This window comes from Triturus cristatus, chromosome 7 (assembly GCF_964204655.1).
Source record: "Triturus cristatus chromosome 7, aTriCri1.1, whole genome shotgun sequence".
NCBI classification, from domain to species: domain Eukaryota; kingdom Metazoa; phylum Chordata; class Amphibia; order Caudata; family Salamandridae; genus Triturus; species Triturus cristatus.
Genome location: NC_140590.1, coordinates 76,546,011 through 76,566,373, shown reverse-complemented (window position 1 = coordinate 76,566,373; position 20,363 = coordinate 76,546,011). Strand labels below are relative to the sequence as shown.

General features: G+C 43.9%; 1 protein-coding gene across 1 annotated transcript in view; it reads right to left on the bottom strand.

Moving 5' to 3' along the window:
* LOC146808858 (uncharacterized) overlaps window positions 1-2,242 on the bottom strand; it is a 50,372-nt gene extending 48,130 nt beyond the window's left edge. The window contains exon 1 of the mRNA XM_085614792.1: window positions 1,771-2,242. Within this exon, the coding sequence (XP_085470918.1) occupies window positions 1,771-2,242 (472 nt within the window). The remainder of the gene's footprint in view (window positions 1-1,770) is intronic.
* Between the last annotated feature and the right edge of the window lie 18,121 nt (window positions 2,243-20,363).

The following is a 20,363-nucleotide window of genomic DNA, read 5'->3' as shown; positions in this document are numbered from 1 at the left end:
AGTCGTTTTATCCTCTCTTAATTACAAATGTATTTCGCATTGTTCTGTCTTCCATTCTAAAGGCTTTATGCTCATCTAATTTTTAACCTTAATTTGTAAATTTGCACATGATTCGGTTGCATTCTACTTGTTATTTGCACATTTCAGGACATGCCCGGTTCTCTCACTGTTGGCTGCAAATTTCAAACTTTGATCCATGAAGGTGCTCTATGTTGTCCCGGCTGCTCTCTAATTGCTACTTGCACAACTCAGGATATGCTCTGTTTCCTCATTGTTGGCTGCCAAATTCTACATTTTATCCCTTGATACTGCTATATGTTGAAAAATAATAATAATTATTCGGACTGCCTTGTCATTCTGTATTCTTTCAAGTGGACATCATTGGAGTTCCAAAACTTTAATAAACTGAATTGAATTGAATACCATCAATATCACATAACTGAGCTGGGTGCAGGGTTACACACTTGCAGTGTTATCTGTATTGCTGGTTTGATCAATCTTTATACATCAAACGATATAGGCAGAATGCGCTATAAGTCTAAAACACTTTGCACACACAAGCGCTATGGACTTGCGCTAGACAAATCACTGTTATACTGCCAGTACAGATATCACTGCAATGCTCACGTTACATAATTCACTGTTATGTTCACAGTGCATACACAGAATGCGGGTAACACGGAGTGCACCAAGTATATAACATTAGTGTATCACACAAGCAAAATGTGGTCTAAGGAGTGATGCAGCACTTAAAAGTGGTCTCAACTTGATCGTCAAGATGACATGCAAGAATTAAATCAGCGTCCCTGTGTGTGCAGGGTGTTATCGCTACTCGACGGGCTAACGCTGATCTGGTTTTCTTTCCACTCTGCTTTTCTCCAAATGTGTTGTGGTTGAGCTGAGAGGTGTCAAAAGAGAGGCCTGACACTGCAGTTCAGAACGGGAAACCGACTCTGTAAAGTCACAGGACCTGGAACCTGTACGCTGCTGAGATCGCGATATTCGTCAGACAGCACGCGTGCCAAAACAGGCATGGCTTATATAGATGTAGCTGCCTGCCATGCCCTCAGAGACCTTGCCCAAACCTGTACAGCAAGTATAAGCAAAGTTAAGGCCCTACAGTAAAGACAATCTGGACAATGTAATATACATATGTTTGGGGCATAAACAAACCTTGGGCTACACGAATTAAGATTGGGCACTGCGCAGGAGGGAACAGCAACTGTAGGTACTGGAAGCTTTTAGTGGGGGCACTAATCTTGTGCACACATGTGCATCATGCGCATCGTGGAGCGTTAGTTGGTTCGCAGGCTCAACAAACGCATGTGCAACTACAAACAGTACCACTGCTAATTGTAATCAGAATGAGAACTATGGACCAATCCAGCAGCAGCACAGCCAGAGCTTCTAACTTGGAAAAGGGTGCCAAAGGCACCAAGAGCCTCACTCACTCCTTTCAGTTGAAAATAAATTCTAAATTCAACTTCTTGAAGGATCCAGGTTCTTCCCTTTCTCAGGCAATGGCAATCTCCTGGACTTACAGTCACCTCTGCAACCTTAGACAACAGCCAGCACCGAAAGTGAGGTCTCTGGCCTGTCACTCAGCCACTCTCTCACTGAAAACCGGACACTTTGCTGAGAGCCGGGCCGGGCTTTACTACATCCATTGATTAATCAGGGTTTTTATATGGTGTGGCTACTCACCCGTTAGGCTCTGGGGGTTCTACAACTTCAGTTGAAGAGCCAGGTTGAGGCACTGATGATGATTGCCTGAGCTGTAGAGGTAGAGAGTTTCAAGTCTGTGCAGTGATGCAGGAGAAGGGTATTCCTCAAGCTGAGGTGTTGCGGATCGGTGGGAAAGTATCCCGAGATGTCTGGTGGCTGCGTAGGACAGGCAGTGGTTGAGGTATGCACGTCTGGTGTTGTGGATGGCCTTGTAGCCTGCATGAGGAGCTTGAAGATCATTCTTTTGTTGGTCTCTCGGGTGACCCGAGGGCCGAGATGTGACTGCAGCGGGGATGTCCAGGATAAGTCTGGCGGAGGTGTTTTGGATGCTCTGCAATTTCATTTGGTGCTCTTGGGTGCTGTCAGCATACAGTGCATTGCCATATTCGAGCTTACTGCTGAAGAGCACCTGGGTGACAGTTCTCCTTGACTCGTTGGGGATCCACTTGAAAATCTTCTGAAGCAGGCAGACAGTGTGGAAGAAGGTGGTTGAGACAGCATTGATTTGACTGTTCATTTAGAGCAAGGAGTTGAGGATCATGCCTAGGTTGTATTGTGATTGGTGGGTATAAGGGGGTTCCAAGCACTGCGGGCCACCAGGAGTCATCCCAATCAGAGGGAGTGGCATCCAGGATATCCGGAACATCGGCTGATAACACGCTCATCCTAGAAACAAGGAAATTTGGGCCAATAATCCTGTGATGACCAGGAGCAGGTATCAGGTTCATCTTGCAAGAATCCCATTTCCCTCTCAACAGCGCTAAGAGGAAGAGTACCCTACAGCCGTGTCGGTCCAAGCATTGGCATAGGTAGGCAGAATGGTCAAGATAGTGGGAATCAGAATGAGAAGCCTCTCTACCTCCAACTAAGTGAGCCGTCAACCGATTCCTAAGATGAACTGCAATGTCTGATCCAAAATCAGGCAGCTCTGAAGGTCTGCAGATCTTGCCATCTCAATACTTCTCACAGCTGATCTGTGACAAATAAAGGGGCATATTATCAAGTACGGCGTTAAACTTATCTCCGCTTTAGCGGCAGAAAACTGCCGCTAAAGTGGCGATAATGGGCTTGATAATATGTAACAGAGAATTCCAATAGAAGCCCATGTTGACACAAGAACATGGGCTTCTATGGGAATTCTCAAGGGCATATTATCAAGCCCATTATCGCCGCTTTAGCGGCAGTTTTCTGCCGCTAAAGCGATGATAATTTTAACGCCGTTTCTTGATAATATGCCCCTTAGTCATTTCTTAAAGGAGAAACAGGAGAGAGTCCAACGGATGCTCTCGTACATTGGTACACCGGAATGGGAGGAGATGCTGTCATCATATTTACAAGGCCCACCTCAAAGAAAAACTCCGGTAGCTGGCTTTTATGGTTGTGAGGCTGGTCTGGTCCCTAGCCCCAGGGCATGAGTAGACCGTGGCGAGAACAAAGCAGCAACTATGGGCTGTGTATAGAGCTCCCTCTTGAACACGGTGCAGCTGTCATTAGAGGCACTCCCGCATTAATGAAATAAAATGGATATTCAGCTGTCATTGCTAAACACCTTGGTTGTATTTGTAGCCAGCATTGACAAGAAGCTAGGGGACCTAAATTTGCTAATCAAATGGGCAACTTATGTGATGCAAGCAAGTTGAACAACCTGCCCAGGTTGTGGGCAGACTGTCTTCCTTCCCCTTCAAGCTTAGCGACTCCCAGAATTCAAACAAGAGCCCAAGATTCTTTGGAGCTCACCCCAATTGGAGTGAAGCAATAATGCTGAGCCACATGGTATGCTAGTCACTTTAGGAAGCAGCTCTTCGCAAAATCCTAGCTTATCAATGGTGGGAGCGCTGGCCCTACATGTACTGGATTAACTGACAACAACCACCAAGGAGGGCATCAAACCAGTGAGCATCCTAGAACCTAAATCCAACTCAATACAAATGGATCCAAAGGTGAAAAAAGGCCAGAACAAAACAAGGCCATAACTAAGAAACGTGGCATTTACCCCCTCTTCGGACCAGCAACTAGACAAACAGAGTATATAACTCTAGATTTGGCCAACCAACCAATGGACCCATCAGCGCATGTCACTCAATACATCTCAGGGCCCAGCACAGGGCTCAGAATAGATTATGCCATGAGAAGGAAGCTAGGCCCCGAACTTGTGGCTCTATAAATGACCAAAGAATGACCATTGGAAAGGGGAGAATCTCCCCTTTCCAATGGTACCCCAGTGGATCCCTGCTTGGGGATCACCCCAGGAGGGCAATCCCCAAGCAGGGATCCACCCACTAGACACCAGGGAGGGGGAAGCGGCCCCTTGGGCAAGGGCTTTTGCTCCCCCCAAATGTTTTGCGAGTGATTTTGTCTTTTTGCCCCCCTGGGAGGCAGAAGGGGGCAGCAGCCCCCAATCTGCCCCCCCGGGGGGGCATAAAGCCCACTAGACACCAGGGACATTTACTTTTGCCCATATAATTTGTTAGGGTGGGGGCTGCCCATAAAGGGCATGTCCATGCCCCAACCCGCAAAATGTACAGCCTTTCTGCCCCCCCTCGGGGGCAGTTGGGGGCAGTAGCCCCTAATCTGCTCCCCCGGGGTGCAGAAAGCCCACTATACACCACTGATTTTTTAAAATTATAATTTGTGGTGGGGGCTGCCCAATATGGGCATGCCTATGACCCCACCCACCCCCGCAAAAATAACAGCCTTCCAGCCCCCTGAGGGGCAGATGGGGCAGTAGCCCCCAATCTGTCTCCCCGTAGGGCAAAAAGCCCACTAGAGGCCAGGAATTTTTAGTTTTTTGGGCATTGGCCACCAATCTGCCCTGCCGGGGGGGGCAAAAAGCCCACTAGACGCCAGGGATTATTTTGGGGCAAATTGGAATTAGGGTGGGGGTTGCCCAAAACGGACATGCCCATGCCCCTACCCCCTCCCTGCAAAAATTACAGCTTTCCTGCCCCCGTGGGGGACAGATGGGGCAAGAGCCCCCAATCTGCCCCTCCGGGGAGCAAAGAGCCTACTAGACGCCAGGGATTATTTTGGGGCAAATTTGAATTAGGGTGGGGGTTGCCCAAAACGGACATGCCCATGCCCCTACCCCCTCCCTGCAAAAATTACAGCCTTCCTGCCCCCATGGGGGACAGATGGGGCAAGAGTCCCCAATCTGCCCCTCCGGGGAGCAAAAAGCCTACTAGACGCCAGGGATTTTTTTAGGCAAATTTTAATTAGGATGGGGGCATTGGCATGCTCGTTTTGGGCAGCCCCCACCCTAATTAAAATTTTCACATAAAACTCCCTGGCCTCTAGTGGACTTTCTGCCCACCCAGGGGGCAGATAGGGGCAGTAGCCCTCGATCTGCCCCCCTGGGGGGGCAAAAATCCCACTAGACGCCAAAGATTACAAGGCTTTTTTTATGCGTGGGGGTGGGGACTGCCCAGTATGGGCATACCAATGCCCCCACCCCTCAACAAAATAGCCACAAAGTTTCAGCCCCCCTTGGGGGCATATCGGGGCAACCCCTTCCCCCCGATACCCCCCCGGGTGGCAGGAAGCCAACTAGGCACAGAGTTGTTTTTAGCAATATGCCTACCTGTGGATTTTGGGCCCTAGCACAGCCGACACATAGGGAAACCTACCAAACCCACACATTTCTGAAAACCAGACACCTGGGGGAGTCCAGCAAGGTATGGCTTGCGTGGGGCCCCTAACGTTTTCCTACCCACAACCCCCTGCAAACCTCAAATTTAGCTGGAAAATTCACTTTTTTCTCAAAGTTCTGTGAGGGAAAGTTCTGGAATGTACGTGGATCCACAAATTTCCTCACACCCAGCGTTTCCCCAGGTCTCCCGATAAAAAATTATACTTCACTTGCGTGGGTGGGTCAAGGACCCACAACAGGCAAGGGCCAAAAACATATTGAGGCGACATCAAACCAACCTGGTTTTGCATGGAGGGTCCCAAAAGATTTTGACCCGGGGCTCGGCAGCTATCTAGGGAAGCCTACCAAACCCACACATTTATGAAAACTAGACACCTGGGGGCTTCCAGGGAGGTATGGCTTGTGTGGATCCCCCAAAGTTTCCTTACCCAGAATCCCCTGCAAACCTCAATTTTAGTTGAAAAAATCACTTTTTTCACACATTTTTGTGTGGGAAAGTTGTGGCATCACCGGGCTCACACAAATTTCCCACCACCCAGTGTTCCCCCAGGTCTCCCTATAAAAATGGTGCCCCACTTGTGTGGGAGGCCAAAGTAGCCGCGACAGGCAAGGGCCCAAAATGTAGTGAGGCGACATCAACATTGCCTATCAAAAAATGTTTTGGGCCCTTGCCTGTCGCGGGTACTTAAACGACATATTGATCAGTGGGTGCTGGTTCAAAGAGATGGGCTCGGTGTATGAATTAATGCAATAAAGGATGAGCCTGCACACCAAATTGAGAGGAAATGATCAAGCTGTGTAGTTAAGTTGTTAAGTGGTAAGATGTCTGTGAAGCGTGCTGTCATGTACTGGGTTTTAGCCCTAACCCCTTTGTAAACAATGATCAAGGGAAGAGGAATGGGGTGACCCAAACCTGCATGATGCACTGCTGGGAACTATGAAAGTTTCAAAAGTAATTAAATATTCATCTAAATTGTTTGAACACAAAAATGCATAAAAAATTAACTTTTCCTGTTATTAAGAATAAATACCAATATAACGATTGGTTAAACAAGAACATATAGAATTGAAGATTTTACAAAAACATTCTCTCCTTAAAGTCCTGTTAATGCACAAGCGACATGTGTGAGACTGAGCAATATGATCTTCATTGCAAAGAAAAGTCCCAATGCATTTCGGGTTTTTAAACCCTTCTTCAGGGGTAACATATGATCGGAGGGAAGTCAATTTCCAAAAGGTCCACCGTAATGAAAGCTACAACAGAACAGAAAGTCACATTGTATTTGTGTGTTTGTTACATTGAAAGATTCTAAGTAGGATTTGCACTCTGAGATGAAATTCACTGGGTAGGTGAATAGAAGATAGACTAGGTGAATTCTAGAAGTGAGATACATGCTCTCGCTACCGTGATCGTCAAGTGCAGTACATAGCATGATGCATGTGAAGTGATTAGACAGGATTTGAGGAGTAAGTGCCCCGATACTGTGTGAATGATGAAGGAGACGTGCTAATTAATCAGAGCTCAGCGATACCAAGTGAGAAGCAGGGAGACACGTGACGTAAAAGAGAGTGAACGCGAGCTGCAAAGCAAAAGAATGGGCATGTAAACAAAGTTATACTCACAACGGAGTTTATCGCAATGCTTAGAATAGCGAGAAGAAAACAAACAGCCTTCCGATGAAGTCTGGCATCTGCATATGTGAGAAAAGGGAGTGAATGTACTACCCAGATTTTGGCGACAAAATTGGTTGACCCCTTGTATAAACACCCATGTGTTCTATGTAAAATCTTACCCGGGAGACTCAAGATATAACCCGCATGTTGGGTAGAGTAAGCTAAAAAGTAAAAAGGGAAAAAAGATTATGCACAAATCCCGGGAGCACCAGGGAAGATTCCAAGTTCATCAGGGCATGAAGTTTACGAGCGCTTACCGGCAAGTCGGAGAGAGTTTCACGGTTGTGCGTGTTCCATCAAGAGTAGAAAGCGTGCGTGTTGACGTATGCGTTCTCATTACGTTTTTAAAGGGGCCGAGATGTCAGTAAAGCAGTGGTGATTGAAAAGCATTATTGAAAGCGTCTAAGAATGCCAGAAAAAAGTTACAGATTGGCATTGGGTGAAACAACACCATTAACATGAAGGGGGATGGATGGTAGATGAGAAAGATATGAAAAGCAGTCTGGCGACATAATGATAAGAAACAGAAATGAAATGAAAAGAGTGCAAATCCTTTACAGGAGGCAAGCGTGTGACTACTGACATGAGCATGCCCTGTGCAAAGCTATTTATACAAGGCATTATTGGTGAAGAACATCATTTATAGAAAACAAAACAGTTCCACATGGTCATTGAGCCCGCCTGGAATCAGCGTGCCAAGCTTTTTATCCAGAAAGTCTCTTTACGTGATAGAATAGTGTTAAAGTCTGTGCCTGTGGTTGATTGAATTTTTTCAAAAATGGTGAAATGTAATTGGGGTATGGTATGCGAGGTGTTAATCCAGTGTGTTGCTAAGCATGATTTGAGATTTTTGTTGCGTATAGTGCTTTTATGTTCCACTATTCTCGTTTTGATTTTTCTGGAAGTTCTATCTACATAGACTAATCCACAGGGGCATTGAATCGCATAAACAACTCCCTCTTTGTTACAATCTGAGGAATGTCTCAATGTGATTTTTTGACCCGACTGGGGATGTGAGAATGTGTTTCCAAGAATAATGTTGCCACATTGACCACAATTATGGCATTTACGCATTCCTTTGTAGGTTGGTCTGGTGGAAAGGTGTTTTGGTTTAAGTAGTTCTCTGATGTTCGTGGATCTAGTATGTGCGAATAAAGGTGGACCTCTATACACATCAATAAAGTCGGTTTCTTGTGCAATGATCTCCCAACGTTCATGAATAACTTTCTTGATTTGTGAAGCTTGTGTTGAATATTTTAAAACAAATACCACAGGTTGATCTGTTTGTTTGCGTGATGGGAGTAAGAGATCTTCACGTTTTTTAAGGGCCACTGTCCTTTCAGCTTCTAAGAGCACATCCTCAGGGTATCCTCGTTACATGTATCTCATTTTTTGTTCTTCTATGAGTTTAATACATTGAGTTTTGTCTGATGTGATCCTATTGATCTGAATGGACTGAGACACAGGTAGATGTTTTTTGAGAGAATACGGATGTGCGCTGTTAAAGTGCAGCGCATTATTAACATCAGTATGTGTTTTATAGACTGCTGTTTGGAGACCAGTATGCGTTTTTAGAATTTCAATATCTAAAAAGTGAATTTTGTGAGTTTGAATGTTAAAGGTGAACTGAATCCTGGGATTGCACAGGTTAAGAGCATGGATACAGGATTCCAATGTGTGTCGTGAACCTTTCCAGATAACAAGAATGTCGTCTATGTACCGTAGAAAAAGAATTATATGCTCTTGCCATATGGGGTTGTGAAGAATATGTAGGTGTTCAAAGTATGCCATAAAGGTATTGGCATATTCTGGTGCCCCGGGAAATCCCATGGACGTTCCTGTTTTTTGTAGATAGAAGTGCTCTTTCCAGTGAAAGTAACTGTGATAGAGTGAAAAATGTAAAAGCTCCAATAGGAACACGCTCATGTCTGGTTCAAAGAAAGATTCTAAAAGTCGCCATTCCACCGCTTCGAGACCTTCATTATGAGCTATGGATGTGTATAGAGCCACCACATCTATAGTGCAAAGTGAAATGTCCTTCTCAAAATGGTGTTGTATGGTTTCCAGTTTCAGTAATCAATCAGTAGTCTCTTTATCATAGGTCTCCCATGATTGTACCAAAGGTTGTAAATGAAAGTCTAAGAATTGTCCAATTGGTTCGTGTATTGATCCACATCCTGATACAATTGGATGAAAAGGTGAATTAGTAACACTCTTGTGCACTTTAGGAAGCAGTGAGGTGTTTTGGGAGTGTCAACAAGTAGAAATTTCCTACTGTTCTCAGTGATCAAGCCGTTATCCATGGCTTTTTTTAGTAAGGAACCTAACAGGTCTTTAAATTCTCTAGTGGGGTCACTGTCCAGATGGATGTAAGTGTCTTCATCATTAACATGCGTGCCAACACTATGTTCATAAAATTCCGTGTCGAGAATGACTAAGGCACCTCCTTTGTCTGCCGGTTGAAAGGTTATATCCGTGTCTTGGTGAAGTGCATTGAGTATCCTTAGTTCCTTCTTGGATAGGTTAGCACGTTGGGGTTTGGAATATTTGATGTGTTCCAAATCTTTTTTCACCAAAAGTTCAAAATTGTCTAAGGTTTTATGTGAGAATGGAGCCATGAATTTACTCTTTGGCCGGAAACGTTCTTGTGGTCTCTCTTTTTCCTCTAGAACGTTATTGGAAAAGAACCATCTCAGTCTGAGCTTTCGCATTAATTTAACCCCTTCAGCGCTCATGACGGAGCCACTCCGTCATGAGCCACGGGTGCCGTGTGCTCATGACGGAGTGGTTCCGTCATGCTGCGGCCATTGGCCGCCGCTCCTCCCACGCTGCGCTGATTCCCCGCCTGTGCGGGCGATTAGCGCAGTGGGCGGAGTCATGACGGAGCCACTCCGTCATGACCACAGCTCAACCGTGGCTCATGACGGAGTGGCTCTGTCATGAGCACAGCGCCACCGCGCTGCCTCCAAACCCCCCCCAGCGCTGCGGCGGAATTCCTGCCGCAGCCAAGGGGTTAAAGAGGGATATTTCCGTCTCCAGTGGATTAGATGTATAGGTGGGAACAAAAGATGTTCCTTTATGGAGTACCCTTAATTGTTCTATACTCAAGCTCTTTTTGGAAATGTTCATCACGAGAGAGTTGTTTTTTTCAAATTTCTCTGTGGTCTGCCCGTTTCGATTGTTTTTTTTGTTGTTGTTTTGTCCCCTGCGGATGTGGTGTCTGGTAGTTGAATGTTTCTGTCTGGAGGTAGATTGGATGAATGCCCCTCGGCTAAAAAAGACGGCTTCAACCCAGATGTAGAAGTTGTTTCCTTATTCAATATGTCCGTCTGTTCGGTGCTCTGTTTTGCCGGTGGTCTTCGTGCAGATAATTCATGATCATCAACTACACTCTCTTCCGACGAGGTGTTGCCTGGTTTCCGAAAGAAACGTTTTTGAGCATAAGTTGCAGCCCACATGTACAGTTCATCTAATTTATAGTCGTTTGTGTCCCGTCTGAATTTTCAAATCTTACGTTCATGAACTTCTCTAGCGTAAATATCCAATCTAACATTGATCTCTTCTAGAACCTTAGACCATTTTTCTTGTTCCATCTGTTCTTGAATCTCATCTTTGAGTTTATTGATATCTTGCGCAAGTTCGGTGAGTATAGCTGATATCTCTTCTATAATTAATAAAATGAGGTCCAACGAACATTTGTTCAATATGGCGTACCATCTTGCCATGAATGTTTTATTAAATATGAACAGCATCGGTTTCAAAGCAATCCTCAACCCCCTAGAAATTCGTTTAACTTTGTGGTACTCGATGAGAGTGCTGGCATGGAGACGTTGGTTAATTTCTTTCTTCATAGTATATTCCAATTGCTAAAGTAGTTGAGTTGTAGTTCCAGCAGTGGTGCTGAAGGTACGTGCTTCATGTATCAAGGAGTAGATTGATTCTGCTTCATCCGTAGAATAAGCTTTAGTATCAGCCTGATTAGTGGTGAGATCTGCTATATCTTTAAACGACATATTGATCAGTGGGTGCTGGTTCAAAGAGATGGGCTCGGTGTATGAATTAATGCAATAAAGGATGAGCCTGCACACCAAATTGAGAGGAAATGATCAAGCTGTGTAGTTAAGTTGTTAAGTGGTAAGATGTCTGTGAAGGGTGCTGTCATGTACTGGGGTTTTAGCCCTAACCCCTTTGTAAACAATGATCAAGTGAAGAGGAATGGGGTGACCCAAACCTGCATGACGCACTGCTGGGAACTATGAAAGTTTCAAAAGTAATTTAATATTCATCTAAATTGTTTGAACACAAAATTGCATAACAAATTAAGTTTTCCTGTTATTAAGAATAAATACCCATATAACGATTGGTTAAACAAGAACATATAGAATTCAGATTTTACAAAATCATTCTCTCCTTAAAGTCTTGTTAATGCACAAGCGACATGTGTGAGACTGAACAATATAATCTTCATTGCAAAGAAAAGTGCCAATGCATTTCGGGTTTTTAAACCCTTCTTCAGGGGTAACACATGATCGGAGGGAAGTCAATTTCCAAAACGTCCACCGTAATGAAAGCTACAACAGAACAGAAAATCACATTGTATACGTGTGTTTGTTACATTGAAAGATTCTAAGTAGGATTTGCACTCTGAGATGAAATTCAGTGAGTAGGTGAATAGAAGATAGACTAGGTGAATTCTAAAAGTGAGATACATGCTCTCTCTACCGTGATCGTCAAGTGCAGTTCATAGCGTGATGCATGTGAAGTGATCAGACAAGGATTTGAGGAGTAAGTGCCCCGATACTGTGTGAATGATGAAGGAGACGTGCTAATTAATCAGAGCTCAGCGATGCCAAGTGAGAAGCAGGAAGACACGTGATGTAAAAGAGAGTGAACGCGAGCTGCAAAGCGAAAGAATGGGCATGTAAACAAAGTTATACTCACAACGGAGTTTATCGCAATGCTTAGAATAGCGAGAAGAAAACAAACAGCTTTCCGATGAAGTCTGGCATCTACATAGGCGAAAAAAGGGAGTGAATGTACTACCCAGATTTTGGTGACAAAATTGGTTGACCCCTTGTATAAGCACCCATGTGTTCTATGTAAAATCTTACCCGAGAGACTCAAGATAAAACCCGCACGTTGGGTAGAGTAAGCTAAAAAGTAAAAAGGGAAAAAAGTTTATGCACAAATCCCGGGAGGACCAGAGAGGATTCCAAGTTTATCAGGGCATGAAGTTAAGGAGCACTTACCGGCAAGTCAGAGAGAGTTTCGGCATTGTGCGTGTTCCATCAAGAGTAGAAAGCGTGCGTGTTGACGTATGTGTTCTCATTACGTTTTTAAAGGGGCCGAGATGTCAGTAAAGCAGTGGTGATTGAAAAGCTTTATTGAAAGCATCTAAGAATGCCAGAAAAAAGTTACAGATTGGCATTGGGTGAAACGACACCGTTAACGTGAAGGGTGATGAATGGTAGATGAGAAAGATATGAAAAGCAGTCTGGCGAAACAATGATAAGAAACAGAAATGAAATGAAAATAGTGCAAATCCTTTACAGGAGGCGAGCGTGTGACTACTGACATGAGCATGCCCGGTGCAAAGCTATTTATACAAGTCATTATTGGTGAAGAACGTCATTTATAGAAAACACAACAGTTCCACATGGTCATTGAGCCTGCCTGGAGTCAGCGTGCCAAGCTTTTTTATCCAGAATGTCTCTTTACGTGCTAGAATAGTGTTAAAGTCTGTGCCTGTGGTTGTTTTAATTTTTTCCAAAATAGTGAAACGTGATTGGGGTATGGTATGCTAGGTGTTAATCCAATGTGTTGCTAAGCATGATTTGAGATTTTTGTTGCTTATAGTGCTTTTATGTTCCACTATTCTCGTTTTGATTTTTCTGGAAGTTCTACCTACATAGACTAATCCACAGGGGCATTGAATCGCATAAACAACTCCCTCTGTGTTACAATCTGAGGAATTTCTCAATGTGATTTTTTGACCTGACTGGGGATGTGAGAATGTGTTTCCAAGTATAATGTTGCAACATTGACCACAGTTATGGCATTTACGCATTCCTTTGTAGGTTGGTCTGGTGGAAAGGTGTTTTGGTTTAAGTAGTTCTCTGATGTTCATGGATCTAGTATGTGCGAATAGAGGTGGACCTCTATACAAATCAATAAAGTCGGTTTCTTGTGCAATGATCTCCCAACGTTCATGAATAACTTTCTTGATTTGTGAAGCTTGTGTTGAATATTTTAAAACAAATACCACACGTTGATCCGTTTGTTTGCGTGATGGGAGTAAGAGATCTTCACGTTTTGTAAGGGCCACTGTCAACCAATTTTGTCACCAAAATCTGGATAGTACATTCACTCCCTTTTTTCGCTTATGTAGATGCCAGACTTCATCAGAAAGCGGTTTGTTTTCTTCTCGCTATTCTAAGCACTGCGATAAACTCCGTTGTGAGTATAACTTTGTTTACATGCCCATTGTTTTGCTTTGCAGCTCGCGTTCACTCTCTTTTACGTCACATGTCTCCCTGCTTCTCACTTGGTATCGCTGAGCTCTGATTAATTAGCACGTCTCCTTCATCATTCACACAGTATCGGGGCACTTACTCCTCAAATCCTTGTCTAATCACTTCACATGCATCACGCTATGTACTGCAATTGATGATCACGGTAGCGAGAGCATGTATCTCACTTTTAGAATTCACCTAGTCTATCTTCTATTCACCTACTCACTGAATTTCATCTCAGAGTGCAAATCCTACTTAGAATCTTTCAATGTAACAAACACACGCATACAATGTGATTTTCTGTTCTGTTGTAGCTTTCATTACGGTGGACCTTTTGGAAATTGACTTCCCTCCGATCATTTGTATTCCCTGAAGAAGGGTTTAAAAACCCGAAATGCATTGGGACTTTTCTTTGCAATGAAGATTATATTGTTCAGTCTCACACATGTTGCTTGTGCATTAACAGGACTTTAAGGAGAGAATATTTTTGTAAAATCTCAATTCTTTATGTTCTTGTTTAACCAATCGTTATATTGGTATTTATTCTTAATACCAGGAAAAGTTAATTTGTTATGCAATTTTGTGTTCAAACAATTTAGATGAATATTAAATCACTTTTGAAACTTTCATAGTTCCCAGCAGTGCGTCATGCAGGTTTGGGTCACCCCATTCCTCTTCACTTGATCATTGTTTAAAAGGGGTTAGGGCTAAAACCCCTGTACCTGACAGCACGCTTCACAGACATCTTACCACTGAACAACTTAACCACACAGCTTGATAATTTCCTCTCAATTTCGTGTGCAGGCTCATCCTTTATTGCATTAATTCATACACCGATGCCACAACTTTCCCACACAAAAATGTGTGAAAAAAGTGATTTTTTCAGCTAGTATTTAGGTTTGCAGGGGATTCTGGGTAAGGAAACGTTGGGGGATCCACGCAAGCCATACCTTCCTGAAAGCCCCCTGGTGTCTAGTTTTCATAAATGTGTGGGTTTGGTAGGTTTCCAAAGGTGCTGGCAGAGCTAGGGTTCACAAACTACAGCTAGGCACTATGCCAAAAAAGGGTCATTTTTCACTGCGAAATTGAGGTGTGACCACATTGCGCTTTGCACTGTTTCCTGTCGCGGGCACTAGGCCAACCCACACAAGTGAGGTACCACTTTTCTCGTAAGACTTTGGGGAACGTGGGGTGGGTGGAAATTTGTGGATCCACGCGGATTCCAATACTTTCCACCATAGAAATGTGGGGAAAATGTGGTTTTTTTGACAATTGTTTAGGTTTGCAAGGGATTCTGTGTAACAGACCCTGGTGGGAGGCAGTCAATTCACCCCATCCTGGATTCCCCTGGGTGTCTAGTTTTCAAAAATGTATAGGTTTGCTAGGTTTCCCTAGGTGCTGGCAGAGCTAGGGTTCACAAACTACAGCTAGGCACTTTGCCACAAAAGGGTCATTTTTCATAGCGAAATTGAGGTGTGACCACATTGCGTTTTGCGCCGTTTCCTGTCACGGGCACTAGGCCAACCCACACAAGTGAGGTACCATTTTTCTCGTAACACTTTGGGGAACGCGGGTGGTTGGAAATTTGTGGATCCACGCAGATTCCAATACTTTCCACCACAGAAATGTAGGGAAAATGTGTTTTTTTGGACAATTTTTTAGGTTTGCAAGGGATTCTGGGTAACAGACCCTGGTGGGAGGCAGTCAAGTCACCCCATCCTGGATTCCCCTGGGTGTCTAGTTTTAAAAAATTTATAGGTTTGGTAGGATTCCCTAGGCACCGGCAGAGCTAGGGTTAAAAAACTACAGCTAAGCACCTTGCCAAAAAAGGGTCATTTTTCACTGCGAAATTGGGGTGTGTCCACGTTGCGTTTTGCGCCGTTTCCTGTCACGGACACTAGGCTGATCCACACAAGTGAGGTGCCATTTTTCTCGTAAGACTTTGGGGAACGCGGGGTGGATGGAAATTTGTGGATCCACGCAGTTTCCAGAACTTTCTATCACAGAAATGTGGGGGAAATTTGTTTTTCTTGACAATTATTTAGGTTTGCAAGGGATTCTGGGTAACAGATCCTGGTGGGAGGCAGTCAAGTCACCCCATCCTGGATTTCCTTGGGTGTCTAGTTTTCAAAAATTTATAGGTTTGCTAGGTTTCCCTAGGTGCCGGCAGAGCTAGTGTTCAAAAACTACAGCTAGACACTTCGCAAAAAAAGGGTACATTTTCATTGTGAAAATGTGGTGTGTTCACGTTTGGTTTTGAGCCGTTTTCTGTCGTGGGCACTATGCCTACCCACACAAGTGAGATACCATTTTTATCAAGAGACTTAGGGTAATTCAGATTTGTAAAGCAACTGTTATTACCTATTGATGTTTGATGTATTTCTACATTCCAAATGAAAGACATTGTGTAAAAAAAAAGTCATTTTGAAAATGAACGATAATTCTCATGCTAATAAGAGTATTCCCAATTTCGAAAATGTGCAAATATGTACTGTTTCTAAACCTTATACTTTGTTCCCATTTCAGAAATACATATATACATTTTTACACAATAATTGCTATAGACCCAGAAGATAATAAAAAACCATTGCAAATTGCTGCTCAGTTTTTCACTCTGGGTTTGTCGGGTTCTTGGTGAACCTACAAGTCCTATATATCCCCACAACCAGGAAGGTCCATTGGATCTAACGGTATATTGCTTTCAAAGAGCTGTCATAATCAGAAGAAGTTACAGGTGAAAACGTTGACACAAAAGGCTGTTTTTTTCAACTCATTTTTAATTTTTCCTATATTTAACTGTTAGTTTCTATAAAGAAACCTTGATGGATCTACACAAATGACCCCTTGCTGAATTTAGAATGTTGTCTACTTCTCTAAAATGTATAGTTTTCCAGGATCCATTATTGCTTTCAGACCCATTTCTACCATTAACTGGAAGGAGGTTCAAAGCACAAAAAATAGCAAAAATAGGCAATGTCCCAGAGAAATTCCAAAACTGTGTAAAAAATGTTGGTTTTCTGTCAAAAGTCTGTCATTCCCTAAAAGCTGGGAAAATTGTAATTTCAGCCCCATTCATACCATTTGGAGAGAAAAACCCAGATGCTTTCATTTGCAGGGGAATCCACAAACCCTGGGTACCTTTAGAATCCCCATGATGTTGGAAGAAAAGGATGCAAATTTGGCGTGGTTACCTTATGTGGTCAAAAAGTTACAGAAGCCTAAGCGCGCACTAGCCCAAAAACCCCAAAAAAGGCTTAGCAAAGGGGGGGAAAGAGTAGAAATCTTTATTGCACAGTTAGTTAAGACCATTGCAATTATTAACATATAAAAACCGTAAATTAAATACAATTGGTGTTTAAAAAAAAGAAAATAACAAATATATATATATATATACAGCAAGATTGGCTTCGAATGATAAAAAAGGAGTAATTATAATGATTGCAGAAAAAAGGACTATCTGTTTATTTTGCGCCTTGATGTTGGCCAAGCTGTGGTATTTATTACTGGGTCTGCTGGGTCGTGACAGTCCCCTGCAGTGTTATTGTGGCCTATTTTACCATTCGTATCAGGCCGTTACCCATATCAAGTGAGATGATTCCTTATCAATTTTGGGTTTCGCTTCGTTAGTTGGTGTCAGCCAGTTTTTCGCCCTCTGTCATTCTTGTTTCTTTACTGCTTTGTCCAAGAATTTGACAACGTGGCTTGCTAATTGAATGTTCGTTCCGTCCAAGCAGGCCTTTACTGCCTGCCGGCGAGTTCTTATGCCCATCCTGTTGAAGTGCTTTTTTAGAAGTGATCTGCGCTCTGCGTCCAGGCCTTTGCAGGTACATAATAGATGCAGGATGTCTTCCTTTGGGTTCCCACAGATTCGACAATTGATGGTTTCTTTAGGTCTTGTCCATGGGGGGAGATGGTTTTGCACTGGAAGTTGGCCCAGCCGTAGACGTAGGAACTTCTCCTTTGTGCGCCTAGTAAACCCGACTCCTAGGTAGCTTTGGCAGAGGCTGGTTGTATAGCTTTGAATAACTGTCCAGCCATGGGCCCGGGTTGCTAGGCTTGCTTTGTCCTCGATTAACGGCATGGTTCTGACTGATTTATTGACTGATTGTTTGAAGGTGTTATGAGATCCGCTGCTCATCCGGGCTTCTTGAAGACTCAAGGAATTTAAGGAGTGGTTAAGATATAGCGCAGCCGCGCTCTTACTCTTACTTTCCATCTCTTTCCATAAATGATGATTTAGGCTTGTGAGTTCCCCTCTCTGTATCTTATGCCAACTTTTGGCATAGGCACCCATTCGCTCTAGAGTTTGGTTTCTCAGGCCAAATTCCAGCCTGATTTGTGCCTGAGAGGTGTGGTTGGGCCGACTGAAAATTATTCTCATGGCCTTCGCTATTGTGGTATTCAGTTGCTGGGCGTTCCTTCCTCGGAGGCATTCGCTTCCGTAGGTCAGGGCCGGTGTTAGTTTTGCCTGTAGCACTTGAAGCAGAGGTGTAAAGCTTCGGCCGACTGCTTTTGTTTTAAGGTTCCTTAGTGCAATCCCTGCGCTAGTGCCCCTCCGTTTTATTGCTTCCTTTTGCTGGTTGAATGAGCCCTTTCTATCAAAGATTACCCCCAGGTACCTATACTCCTCTACTGTCTCCAGTGTAGATCCTCCCATGTGGCAATGAAATCCTGCTGGTGGTCTTTTTGCATTGATCCTCATTGTTTTGGTTTTCGAAAGATTGATGATAAGGTTATTGTCTGTCGAGTACTTAAACGTGGTGCTGATCAGATGTTGTAGCCCTATCGGTGTTCTGCTTATTAGGGCAATGTCGTCAGCATACATTAAGTTGGAAATAGTAAGGCCGCCTAGGCTAGGGGCATGAGAGTTGGTTTCGTCCAGCAGCTGTACCAGGTCGGACATAAAAATGTTAAAGAGTGTTGGAGCCAGGACACAGCCTTGTTTTAAGCCTTTCGAGGTCGTTATTTTTCTTGAAAGAAAATCTCCTGGCCCTAGCTTGACTTGGACCCATGTGTCCGTGTGAAGTAGAATCAGCTGTGTGAGAAGGCCTGATGGGATGTTCCTTTTTTCCAGTTTTGACCATAGTAGGTTTCTATTGACAGTGGCAAACGCTGAGGTAAAGTCAATGAAGCATACATACAAGGGGAGGGTGGCTGCCTTTGTGGCGTCAATGAGGAGCGAGAAAGCTAGCATGTTTGTTGTTGTGCCCACTTGTTTGCGGAATCCTGTCTGGGTAATAGGAATTACTGCGTTTTCTTCTGTCCAGTCCTGAAGCTCCTCTAATAGGAGACCAGGGTAATATTTGGCTTCGTTGTCGATTAGGGCTATTAATCTGTAGTTTTTTGGGTCCTTTACGTTACCCTTCTTGTGTATTGGTGCTATTATAGAGCCTTTCCATGACGCTGGGATTGTTGCAGTGTCTGTTATCTGCTTGAAGAGTGGCACTAGGACTGCTGCCCAGTAATCCGGGTTTTGTTTATACAATATTGGGGGAATCCCATTGGGGCCTGGCGCCCCCTCCGCTTTCCCCTTCGCGATCCTGCTTATTATTTGTTTTTCCGTAGGGACAAAAGCGTTCATGCCCAATTATAATGTCCGTGATGGGCTTTTTTTGGCCTTGTCCAGTCGCCTAGTAAGTATAGGCTGTGGCGCTGTGTTGAAATGTTCCTGAAGATGATTGGCCCAGGCTTCCTCGGATACATAAGAGTCAATGATCGGAGTCCTGGTGTTCTGGAGTCAGTTAACTGTTTTCCAGAATCTTCCGCTTGTGTTGGTTCCTTTAGCATCGTGTAGAAGTCTTGCCCACATTCCATCCTCTTCTTCCCTTTTTCCATGCCAGATTATTCTCTATTTTTCCTGTTTTAAGTTATGCATCTCCTGTTGGATTATTGGGTCCGGTCCGTCACGATGTAGTTTGCGCAGCAGTTTATTGATGTTACTTTTCAGGTGCTTTATCTTGATGTTTTGATTTAAGGCCTTGTCGCAGTTGCCAGTTGAGTCAGTTCTCTTACCTTGACTTTTGTAGCTTTGGTGACGAGTCTTAGGTTTCCTTGTGTGGGCCTGTGCCAGGCTCCTCGTGAAGTGTTCCCAAGCGTTCAGGTACTCAGTGTCGTTTGTGATGCACTTTTCCCACCGGCTTTTTGCGTCAGTTGTAAGGCCTTCCAGATTTGACGTGTTACATTTGATTCTTTTTTGTGCCACCTGCAGTGAGCAATCCATGTTTATCGCTGGTCTGGCTTGCACCACCCCCTGGAGTTTAAGGCCAAATTCTTGGGGCTGATGGTCGCTAGCTGACATTGTGCCAATTCGAAAGTCCGTGATTTTCGCGAAGAGATGCAAGGATACAAATGTGAAGTCTATGGAAGAGCTGGCTGTTGAATTGTGAAATGTAGCTGATGGGGGGCTGTCGTTTGCAAAGCGGCCATTTAGTGCTACCAGATTAAGGTGTTCTAGATCCTTAATACCTGATCTTGACAACCAGTTTTGGTTGCCCCATTTGCTTGTTGCTTGTTGTGGGATTTCCCATGCGAGGAATAGTTCTTCTAACAATGTGTCCCTTATTTGAGGCCCTCCCAGAAACATATTGAAGTCCCCTGTAACTATGAGGCTTGTATTCGCTGTCTCAGGCAGTGTTTTTGAGATCTCTTCTAACAGGAGGGTCATTCCTGATTTTTTTTCCCGGGGATGAAGGTATACATTCATCAGCCTTAGGTTTTGTATTGAATCTTTTCCACTTACTTCTAGTTCTATTGTGAGGGTGCAATTGTTACCTGACTGTTTCGCACTTATGTACTTTGATTCGTTA